Source organism: Carcharhinus amblyrhynchos, chromosome 20, assembly GCF_965287045.1.
Source record: "Carcharhinus amblyrhynchos chromosome 20, sCarAmb.v2.hapA, whole genome shotgun sequence".
NCBI classification, from domain to species: domain Eukaryota; kingdom Metazoa; phylum Chordata; class Chondrichthyes; order Carcharhiniformes; family Carcharhinidae; genus Carcharhinus; species Carcharhinus amblyrhynchos.
Window position 1 is genome coordinate 28181822 of NC_137343.1, and position 12505 is coordinate 28194326.

The following is a 12505-nucleotide window of genomic DNA, read 5'->3' on the forward strand; positions in this document are numbered from 1 at the left end:
TCTTAAAACATGCCTCTTTGACCATGTTTTTGGCTACCTGTGTTTAATATGCCATTGTGGCTAGCGAATGACCTTGTGAAGCGCCTTGGATCATCTCAATCCATTACAGATGCTTTAAAAATGTAAGTTACTGTATATTTGTCTGATCCTAAAATTAACTTCTAGCTGCATTTGGAAAAGTAATTTAAACAGTAGAAACCTCGTGTGATCACTTATGTCAATGGAATTATCCACAGTACAGATTTCAAAAGAACAATTGCCCTTTCATTCAAAACTCACCTCTGTATCATTTTAATTAGGGTTACACCTCATATCCACTGCAACCTGTATGCACTATGATGTTGAATTGTTTCAATGGGCTGAATTTTGTCAAACGTCTGGAGAAGGGAAGGGAGCCTGATGGTGTCTTGCCCTGATGGGATGATTTCATGGCAGGAATGAAAGCGGCTTAGCTGCTTGCAGATCAGAGGCAGGTGACCAACTAAACCAATTAATTGACCAATCATCAATTATTTCCTGCCCTGTCTGATTTTATTGACATTGAAGTGGGCTCCCACCACATACTGCTGTGTAAATCAGGATTTTAAGCAAGTGAAGTGTGGCTAGTGCCTCCATTGTGTTTGACTCGAGATTTAGGCTGTTTCACTCTTCCCTATACAGAAGTAGTGGTGTAAATATGCAAATGGCCTTCAAGTACATACTGTAGTGTTTCACTCATCAAATTTTTATTAACTTCCTGAGTCTACAAAAGCATTTTTGTGATTTATTAACTTCTCAGTGCTCTTATTTCTGGTCTTTTTAGATTGCATTTCAATCAACACTTCGTAATAACCTAGCAAAAAGAAAGGAATGTGCCCTTATTTTGGTGCAGAATCCAAATGTGAACACTGAGCTAATAATGGAGTACTGCAGGTAATTAAGATTCATAAAGCAGTTCAAAATACGTATCAAAAGAGTTGTTCAAAATGTTCTTTGCTACACTGACCGATGGCATTGTCGTCCTTGAGAAGAGATCGGAGTGTGATGGCATCGACCTTAATGACTGGGAGGACCTTGCTACCATTGTTTAGAATGACAACTTGCCCATCAAGCTGCATCATGCTTTGCCCTAATGATAAAGAACAAAGGGGAAAGTTCAGCACAAGAACAGACCCTTTGGCCCTCCAAGCACACCACCACCACGACCATGTCTCCCCTCATTCTCTGTCTTTCCAATGAAAACAATCCTAGTTTATTTAACTTCTCCACGTAGCCAACACCCTCGAGATCAGGCAACGTCTTGGTGAACCTTCTTTGCGTTCTCTCCAAAGATGAGGCAGTGTGTTGGCAGAGGAAAAAAGAAAAGCATGCTAATCCTATACTCTGGTTCCCACTACCTTCTGAAAAGTCCTGCTATATGTGGGTCAGGAATTGGCGTGCTGAGTCACACGACCCATGGCAAAAACTCAAACCTGGTTAGATGCCATCCTCGACTCAAGGGATGGCCGGCAATGATCTTTATTATTCAAAAATGAAATTGGTTTATTGCTAGTATTGTATTTTGTGATGGACGCTGTTTGAAATCTTTGGTACTCATTGTTTAAATATTAACTGAGTTATGTGATTACTTAGTTTGAAACCTGGTGAACTGTGGGATGCTCTAATGTTTTTCCTTTAGTGCTTTTGGACTGAACAGTGATGATGCACTCAAATTATATATCGAGACATTGCTTTTACGAGATACAAATGGCCGCCGTGGTGAAGGAGAGCCAGGTGACATCAAACAATCTCCTGCTGAACTTTTGGAAAGAGCTATTGAAATCATGCCTTTATTAAAAAGTAAAACCAACCTGGTCATTAGTTTGAGTGGTACTTTACGCAAGGTAATAATCTACTTTTAAACTAATTTCATGTAACATCCATGCCGTACTTTTAGAACAGTAATTGAAAAGATTATTTTGTGACCCAGCAGGAATGGCATGTTGGCTGAATTTTAGTGCTGAGCTCAGCTTTCAGATATGCTTGATAGTAATGGTCATTGTTTCTTCAAAAAGCTTCAAGGAATTCTCCATGAGGGTCTCTAATTCCCTAATCCTTAAACATGTCTCTGACCCCTTGATTCACTGTTTTCTTGATTGGGTTTTTACTGAACCACAGAGGTTTGCAGAACCAAAAGACTATTTTGTCAATTGTGTTTACGCTTGCTCTGTACTGTCTTCCCATTAGCTCTATGTTGTCTTCTGCTTCAAATATTTATTCGCTGTTCAGGTAGAGGATGCAATGGTCTTGGCCTCAATCTTCCTGGAGGCAGTGCATTTGATGTTCCCACAACTTTTTTAAGTGAAGGAATTTCTCCCATCTCCTCCTGTCTCCTTAGTAACAGTTTTAAATTAATCTCTTCGCCATAAAGAGCCTGCCTCCTGGCATTGACTCACCATCCAAAGGAAATAGTAACTCCTTTTTCAACTTATTTCTTTATTATTCTAAAGACTTGTATTGAACTGCCATTGGCTTTCTCCAATTCTGTGAAAATAGTCCAAGTATCAGGAAGTCTGTCCTCAGAACTACAATTTCCAAGTGGTGTATGTACACTCACTGTGCTGTTAGGGAAAGAGCCAGGATTTTGACCTAGTGACAGTGAACGGCAATATATATCCAAGTCAGGATGGTGAGTGACTTGGACGGGAACTTCCAGGTGATGGTGTTCCCATGTATCTGCTGCCATTGTCTTTCTAGATGGCAATGGTTGTCGATTAAGAAGGTGCTGCCTAAGGAGCCTTGATGACTTCCTACAGTGCATCTTGTAGATGGTGCACAGTGCTACTACTGTGCATTCGTGATGGAGGGAGCAAGTGTTTGTGGAAGAGATGCCAATCAAGCGGGCTGCTCTCTCCTGGATAGCTTCTAGAGTGTTGTTGGAGCTTGCATTCATCATAGTAAATGTACACATTTTGCTCTTGGATGGTTTTATGTTCTTTCTATTATGGAATGCCCAACTACACAATGCTGTAACTTTGGCTTAAAATTGGGTACTGAAATATGACATGTCTACATCCAGCCAAGATCCCCACTGTACACAAGTTTTGAGTATTAATAGCAACTGAAGATTTTGCAACAAATATTATTCTGTAAAACTTGCTGGTGATGGTGTCTAGCTATGGAGGTTTTGGGTATGAGGTTCTATTTTTCCGACAACTGTGCAAGTTCAAACTCAACTTGAAGGATCTTGTACTGTCCTATGTTTTAAAATAGGAACAATGTGCTCCATTTTGAATTGAATACTAATGTGAGCCTTTTCTCTTAATTTTCAGATGGATCCATATAATTACGAAGTCATTGAAAGTGCCTTAAAGATTATAAAATTGGCAAATGAACCTGCCATGGATTATAACTTGGATCAGGTGGGAACAAATAGATCTGGAGGGTAAAAAATGTGTGCAGAGTATCATCTTTACGCACACATGATAATGAATGTGTTACTGAAGTTCCTGATGCTCTGTGCTTAAATTAATCTTTTGGCAGAGGAGTGAGGGTTTTCACGTGAACTAAAGGTGAACAAAAGTTTTGGGGCAAGTTATGTGTACGGAGGTTATGTTTTGATCAAGAAGAAAAGCCTTAGCCCTTTACAAGTATTTTTTGTTATCATTTTATTGTGGTGAACTAACAGTGTTCCTGACAATTTGAGCAAAATTCTTTAAATATAGAAAAATATTGTTGGCCTATTGTCAATCCAAGCCTTTTGCCAATCCAATAATTCATTGCATTCCATGATGTTACTCCAAATATTTACTTAACATAAAACTTGTGAATCAATAAATTTAAACAAAATTTTGTGTTAATAGGCTTTAAGTCTTTTGCAACATTTGTACTCCTACAAACGAATTTCAGCACCTGGGAACCTGGAGCTTCAATATCTCCAGAAACATTCTATTGACCTGTCACCAATGGCTGAGAGCAGATTACCATTCCACCTACTCTTCTTTGAAACCACTCAAAGGTTTTGGAATGTAATTTGTAAGTATTTAAGTTTTACAATTTGAGCTTGTTAAATAATATGTCGAGCTATCAATTTATAAAAAAAACTCCTTCATTAACTTGCAAGTAATGGCATTACAACAAAAGTTTGTGAGTTCGATAACCATTGTCATCGTTAGTTTTGATTGAAGTATAATCAAAAGTGTATGAATAAGCCAGGGTTGAGAGGGGGATGAAGAACAGTTGGTAACCAGTTTTTTAAGAGTGATTTTTGTAATTTAATGTTGTTGTCTTATTGTGGTTTATTTTAAAGTGGAGGAGAAGTAAAAGGTAGTTGAATAACTAACTGTATGTGAACCACAAGCTAAAGGATCATAACCACCCTCTAAGGGAATGTTGCACTTTTGGCATAGCATAAACTTGTGCTCATTTCTTGCAGCATTCTTCTTCAATAAGCAAAACAAGTTTTATTTTTAAGAATGTTTGTTAAAATGACGTGTGAGGAATGAGTGAAGTGTGATTCTGCCAGAACTAGGCATTCCAAACACCACTTCAGCACATGGATAAGAACAATTAGTGATATAAATGCCTGTGCTGCTTTAGTCAGTTTAGTTTGCTTACCAAGAAAGGTTACAAGTTTTTTTGGGTTCTCGATCCTGAACCAAGATGCTTTGAATGCTGAATTCCCAATTAATTCAGCTATGTTTTTATTTTTAATTTAAATTGAGCTATTTTGAGCCAGTGGCTGATAGTGCTGTATTTTAACTTCTGCACAGCTCCATCAAGTGGCAAAAGTTGAATATTGCACCACGAATCTTGAAAAAGTCCAAATTATAACTGAATTTCAGGAAAGGGTATTTTTACTTTAATAAAATTCTGATTTCTGAACACCGAATTTCTATCATATCTACTACAGACCTAGATAAATCTGAACTATTGTAGACTAAAGAGCTGAAAATATGAACAGTAAAGGAATTTAGGGTTATGGTGGGCAGGCAGGTAAGTGGAGCTGAGTCCATGAAAAGATCAGCCATGATCTTATTGAATGGCAGAGCAGGCTCGAGGGGCTAGATGGCCTACCCCTGTTCCTATGTTCTTAATTAAATATGATTGATCTTCATTGACCTCTTTCTGTGTTGCGAGATTCTTTCAGTACATTGTGCCTTTGCCAGCCCTCTTTAATGTCACCCACTTTTGTCTCTGCTTCAATTCATCTGCTACTGAAACTTTTGTCCATGCTTTGTTGCTTCTAGACTTGACTATTCCACTGCACCTCTGGCCAACCTCAAAATTCTACCTTCCATAAAACTCGGTTTAAAAAGAAGATTCTGGGAATCCTAGTGCCAGAAAAATTTGTGGGTGTGGAGTAGGGATGTGGGTAGCAAGTCCAGACTGTTCAATCTTTCTGCATAAAACAACCACTCACTTAAGGTATCAATCTGGTAAACGTCTGAAACATTTCCCAATACATTTTCATCCTCCTTTAAATAAGGAGACCAGAATCTGAAGTATTTGAGATGTGGTCTCAGCAATGCCCTTTATAACTGAAGCATAACATCCTTACTTTTATGTTTAATTCCTCATGTAATAAAGGATAGCATTCCATTCATTAGCCTTCTTTATTGCTGTACTTGCATACCAACGCTTTGTGATTTGGCCCTAAAATGCCCAGATCCTTTTGGACCTCAGTAGCATGAACCTTAGGATTACTTCAGATGTCTGGCTTCTTCCTAGCCAATTTCACAAGATTGGCTCCCTTCAGATCTGTTGTAAATTGGGAGCCCCTCTTTGTCCCTTTCTTTAACTTCGGTGAACAATACCTTGTTCAGATTCCAGTTCTTTTTCCCTTCAGTCTTCCTGGCACTTCTCTTTCATGCCGTAGTTTCTAGAACAATGTTCTTTAACTTCTGGGACTTGCTTTCTACCCTGTTCCAGTTTCCTCTCTCTGCAGTTTCTGAGAGCTGCTTTTTTCTCAAATACCTGATTCCAACTGAACGACAAGTGCTCATGCATCTCAATTTAGGACCTTGGTTACTAAAAATGGCTTGGGTTGTTTAACCTCTATTGTTTTTACATCATTTATCTTTAATTACAAAGTAGGTACAATTTAAAATGAAACTAAAACCCACAGACCTGCATGAACCTTTGTTTAACGTGAAGCTAACTAAAGTTTTAACTCACTCATATACAGAAATGCAAAAAGTAAACTTAAGGCTATGCCTCATTTCTAACACATACAAATACAAGTATAGATTATTTAAAACAATCTCTGTTTCTTGACAGCAGAATCTCCTTCCTCGTCTTCCCTATGTTGTTGGTGCCTACATGGATCATGTCAACTGAATCCGTTCCTGTCCAGTCCTGAGCAACTATCCTGAGTCACGGCACTTAGCAGGCAACACAGCGGCCTAGTCACCCGCTCTTTGCTGCAGCAAACAGTGTCAATCTCCCTTACTGTACTGTCCCCTACTACCACATCCCTTTTTGTTTCATTCCCCCAACTTGAAAGGCTGCCTGTACACAGTGCATCGTCAGTCAGCTCCTCTGTTCTGAAGCCTCCATTCTCATCTGAACAAGCTTAAAGAACATCAGATCTGTTGAACAATTGCAGGGGCAGACATTCCTGCCCTCTTGACCCCTTTCAGCCTTACCCCAACCACCTTCCAAATCAGAAGACCCTATGCCCTCCTAATGTTTCTCAATACCTGTAGCTTGACTTCCAACTCAATGATTTTGAGCTGAAGCTCTTCAAGACACTTGCTGCAGCCCAAGAACACACATGCATACTTGGGTGTTTTAATTAACTACTTAATTATTTTATTAGTTATTTATTTTTTTCTTTTCTATTAATCTTACCACAGCCTACTATACTATTTGAAACCTAAGGAGTAAAATAGATTTTAACCCCTCACTGGGTACTCACCAAACATTGAGTTTCTTCCCCTGTAGTAGAGCAACAACCAATTCCCATAGGGTGAAAAAGTTTAAAAAAACACCTCCCTCCTCTACTCAACGAACTCCCTCAACTCATCAAACTCCCAGCACTCCACTGAGTTCACATTCCAGTGCTAGGTCACCCTGACAATGTCTGAATTTATATGCTGTGAAAATAAACTCACTAATTGAGTCCAGGGACTGAAAAACCAGTTCCAGCTTGATTCTTTAATTTACTGTCTCCAGCTGCTTCCTGGCAGATAACATCTATCTCCCTGCTTGGGCTCCTGGGTAAGGTTTAGAATTTAAACAGTACTTACAGTTATATGTTAAATGCAGATAATATTAGATATTTGGAAAGAGACTTGGGACAGAATTTTCCCATTCGGCCTGCCAAGGGAATTAGAGTGGGCAGAACAGAAAATTTGGCGGCCCATACAATGGTCCTTTGACCTCAGGTGGGAATTTTTAGCCTTGGGGCAAAGCAGCTGGAAAATCCCACCCTTAATGTTCTCTGGATTCACCAAATTCTCGGCACTCTGTTGTGGTCACGTTCCATCTTTATTCTATTTTGTTCTGCCTTAAAAATAAGAAAAAAACGCCTTTTGAGTAAGAGAATTCCAGAGACTCTCAACTCTCTTTAAAAAAAATTCTCCTCATCTGTTTTAATAGGTGACTCCTTATTTTTAAGCAGTGACCCCTTGGTTCTGGATTCTGCCACATGAGCAAATATCCTCTCCACAGCCACCCTGTCAAGATTCCTCAGGATTTTGCATGTTTCAGTCAAAGTATCTCTCTCTAAACTGCAGCAGATACAAGCCTAGCCTGTCCAACACTTCCTCCTAAGACAACCCAGGTATTGGTCTTGTAAACTTTCTCTGATCACACTTGCTGCAGCAATGATGCCATACTTGTGTGTTTTAATTAGCTACTTAATTATTTTATTCTGTCACTTACTTTATCTTTTCTATTAATCTTAACACAAACCAATTCCAGGTATTTCAGAGAAGGTTTACAAGACTAATATCTGTTGCCAGCGCGTTGTATCTTAAGTAAGGAGACCAATATTGTATCTAGAACTCCAGTGTGGTTTTTGCCCATGCCCTGCATAACTGAAGCATAACCTCCCTACTTTAATATCCAATTCCCCTCACAAACAATTTTATAAGTGCCCTGTCATTATATTTGTGATAGTTTTAAGCTAATTAGCCCATAGTTTCTTTTCTGTTTTCTTTCTTCCCCTTCTTTTTGAATCAAAAAAGTCATTGGGTAAGGATGGCAGATTTACTGGAGTATATTAGTAAGAAAATGGGTTTAAAAAGCAATCCAGTAGTTTCATGGTCACAATACTATTTCTAACTTTTTAACCCTATATTTATTTAATTAGTTGAATTTAAATTTCCCAGCTGTTGTGGTATAGCTTGAACTCATGCCTCCAAATTATTGGCATCGATCTTTATCCAGTTATCCAGCAACATAACTGTTATGCTGCTGTACCTGTCTCTATCTTTCTGAAATCTGCTACTATTCTGTTACTGTTAACTGAATCTCCAAGTTTACCCCCTTACAAACTGAAATGTTGCCTCCTACCCCAAAGTCAGTTCTGTTTTAATATCAACGTAGGCAATTCTTGGTTTTATGTGATTTTGCTAAATGTCTGCCTTTGTTGTTTATTGAACTTATGAAATTACAAGCTTGAACATTTGATCTTTTTGCAGCTTCAGAAGTCAGTGAGGAGACTTTTGCCACGTTGCTTTTGATATCTAAACTGATGAAGGTGAGTTTGAGAGACATTGGTTGCTTCGGAAGTAACTGTGATGGGAACAGAATTGTTTAAAGTTGTAGGAGGAAGTTGACACAACATAACCTGCAACCTGGCCACCCTTCTAACTATTTTCTTCATGGTCTTCATTTAAAAGCATTATTAGGTACAGAAGTTGACCCACTATATCGACCAATATTTCATGGGATGTTGAGGAAGGAGAGAACTGTTCTGTTAGGACTGACTCCTCCTAAACTGATCTGGAAGCACGTTCCAAGTGGAAAGGCTGAATAGGGCAATCACAACTACTTTAGTAAATGGGGCGGTAGGGAGCTTAGGAGGAAATGGTAGTAGAAATAGTGCCAGGCAAAAAATAGAAAAAGAGCAGAGTAACAGTCAAAAAGGTGTTTTATGTACCGCAGGTAACGAGAAACTTTAAATTTTTTTTTAAAATTAACTTGGCCAAGAAATATGTAAATGTGTAAGTAAAACATGAGAGCAGAAGGATAGTTTAGGGTGTGTGGCCCAAATAAGCACTCTTTGTTCTTTGTATATTGTATGTTTGTATGAAGTGAATGGACTGCAGATGCAAAGAGAGTATGACATAATAGTCATCACAGAGATATGACTGGCAACTGAATATACCAGAATAAAAGGTCTGTAGTTAAGAGCTAGAAGGGGAGAACTTGCCTTGTGATAAAGGATGAGATTGCTTCAGTGATGAGAGAGGATAGAATGATAGGTAAGCCGGCAATGGAGACCCTATGGAAAAGATTAAGAAAGAAAAAATGATGAACGACGTTGTGCGTTGGATCCCTGGTAGTAGCTGTGGTGTGACTGAATGTATGATGCAGAGATTAGAGTAGCATGATGTTACAAAAGGCAGCATGATTTAAACCAGCGATTTTGCTTTCATAGGTTGGGATAAGAAAACTCCGTTCATGTTAGAATGGGAAGTGAATATTTTTAAGTGTACTCAAAGCAGTTTTCTGCAATAATGTGTCCCAACAAGGGGACAGGGCATAATTAGCTTCAATACTGAGTAATGAACCAGTTTTAGTTACTTGAGCAAAATAACAGGAATGAAAAAAAAGGCATAAAATGTGGCATCCCCAGATCAGATGGTTTCCATCCAGCAGTTTTAAAGGAAGGAGGTGAGAACATTGAAGATGCCCTGACTTCCAAAAGTTTCTTGATCAATGTAGTGATGTCAATCCCTATATAAGAAACATCTCTATAACAGATCAGTTAGTCTAAAATCTAGTGTTCAGGAATTAGTCGTGTCCATTTTTAAGGGTAGAAAGAGTGAACACTTTGAAAATCTATTGATTTTAAAGTGTAGTCATGTGTAATAAAGCTGATTAAATTATTTAAACAAGGGAATGTATGCATGTTGTTTGCAAAGACTTTCTGACATCATTTGGTAAAGTTCCATATAAAGAGACTTTTACCTAAAGCTGAAGCTTGTGCAATTGAAGGCAAAATGCTGACTTGGAAAGAAAATTGGCTCAGCAGTAGGACCCAGAGATTAGGGAAAATGGGAAGATACTCTAAATGAGAGGACGTGAATAAAGGCATCCCATAGGGGCCTCAACTATGCAACACTTTTATTAACCATTTAGATAGATAAAAAACCAAATATGCAGATGACAGCAAGATGAGTGACATCTTGTAAGTAAGACAGTTCAAATGGAAACAAAAAAATTACAAATAGATATTAATGGATTAAGTGAATGAGAAAAAAAACTATGTAAAAAGATTCAACATAGGCAAGTGTGAGGTAATCTGCTTTGAGCCTTAAGAAGTTGATAAAAATACCTTCTCAAAAAGCTAGAAACAGTGGAGGTCGAAAGAGACTTGGATATCTGCACCCAGGTAAAGAAAATAATCTTGCTGTTGTATCTTGAAGCTTTGACTATGAGGGAGTAAAAGTAATGTTGCAGCTGTGCAAAACCTTGGTTAGTCCAATTTAGAACATTAAATTGTTTTGATCCACATTTTTGAGATGGTAAAGTGAACTGATTGGGTAGAGATAAACTATTTCCAAAAGTTAGGACTAAGGCCTTTCATGAGTGAATACAAAGGATAGATGGTGTTTGGAACTGCAGTTGATAAATGAATTTTTAATTTTAAAGTTGAGATTATAGATTTTTGTTATCCATATTCCTTCCATACTTTGTTATTATGGGAGTGGGAAAATGGCTTGAGGAGCTAAATGGCCTACTCCTGTTCCTATGCAGCATACAATCCAAAGCGCTTATTGTTTCTCTAAATTCCAAGCTGTGTTTCTAACCTTGTCAAGATCCTTTTTTCATTTTGTTAGTTATTTATACATGTCAGATGCGCTGTCTTTTTAGTTACATATCGTTAAAACTATCTCTTATCCCAATTTCTGGAAATGTAAACTCAAGTTATTGTGATCTACTTATGTCCTGCGATTTGTTCAAGTGAGATGGAGGAGGAAGATGGAATATTTTGATCTGAGAACTGACTTTGCCATACTTAAAAGTATCTACAGGCTATTCAGACATGTCAGATGTTGTGATCAGAACTGATTTCATTCTCATTGCAGAGGTGATAGAATAGCAGTTGAAAACAAGAGAAATTCTGGCTAACTGCTTGCTACTATTTCCCTCCTCTGGCAAAGGTCAGCACATTCAATGCAGACTAGAAACCAAGAGCTGGATTTTGCATGTTGGATGGGAGGGAGGAGTATATTGCCCACCACCTCCCCCAGAAGGAAAGTTGATGCCGTTCCAACCGACACTCAACAAGGGCCACCCTGCAGCAGTACCAATGGTGTGAGTGAATTCAGGGTAGGACTTCGGTGAGTGTGAGGAAGTCCTGCCCAGGAGAGCTGCTGATGAATTTGATTAGCGAGCAGTGCCAGAACTCAGTAATGGGTGCTGATGGGACTGCAAATAAATCATGTGGTGAGAAGGACATGGATCATGGGCAGTGAGGACAACTGTTTTCTGTTACAGGCAGTGTAATATTCAGATCAATTGTTTGGTAATGAGCTCAATTGGCCGTTAATTTATTTAAAATGGTGAATGAGCTTCTGTTTTTGAGACCCACCTGCCTTTTGTATCATAGAGGTTGGGTGGGAAGGTCTTGGCCTAGGCACTTGCCATATTTCACTGCTTACCACACCCCCCCAACAAACTTGGGGGTGGGCAAGTATTCTGTTCATTCAACCTTCTCAGTGGAATCCCATTTGAGGATGTTGCAGACAGTTCGAATGTAAACTGTTATTTTAGAAAGTAAATTGCCTTTCTGTTATTTAGAATCATAGAGGTTTACAGCTTGGAAACAGGCCCTTCGCCCCAACCTATCCATGGCGCCCAGTTTTTGCCATTAAGCTAGTCCCAATTGCCCGTGTTTGGCCTATATCCCTCTATACCAATTTTACCCATGTAACTGTCTAAATGCTTTTTTAAAAGACAAAATTGTACCTGCCTCAACTACTACCTCTGGCATTTCGTTCCAGACACTTACCACCCTCCTGTGTGGAAAAAGTTTCAGCACTAGACCCTTTGCTATCTCTCCCTTCTCACCTTAAACCTATGCCTTCCAGTTTTAGACTCTCCTGTCTTTGGAAAAAGATGTTGACTATCCAGCTAATTTATGCCCATCATTTTATCGACTGCTATAAGATCACCCGTAAGCCTCCTACGCTCCAGGGGAAAAACGTCTCAGTCTATCCAGCCTCTCCTTATAGCTCAAACCATCAAGTCCTGGTAGCATCCTAGTAAATCTTTTCTGCACTCTTTTTAGTTTAATAATACCCTTCATAGTGAGCTTTCTTGGAAAATCATTGCATATTTAGCAGGATTCAGTCATACTGAGAAATTT

At 38.7% G+C, this 12505-nt stretch overlaps 1 protein-coding gene across 1 annotated transcript in view; it reads left to right on the forward strand.

Annotated features, from left to right (window-relative positions):
• The window catches only part of kntc1 (kinetochore associated 1), a 125107-nt gene that overhangs the window by 77748 nt on the left and 34854 nt on the right, over window positions 1-12505 (forward strand). The window contains exons 43-47 of the mRNA XM_080208349.1: window positions 803-912; window positions 1658-1862; window positions 3291-3380; window positions 3822-3993; window positions 8607-8665. Coding sequence (XP_080064475.1) covers window positions 803-912; window positions 1658-1862; window positions 3291-3380; window positions 3822-3993; window positions 8607-8665 — 636 coding nt within the window. The remainder of the gene's footprint in view (window positions 1-802; window positions 913-1657; window positions 1863-3290; window positions 3381-3821; window positions 3994-8606; window positions 8666-12505) is intronic.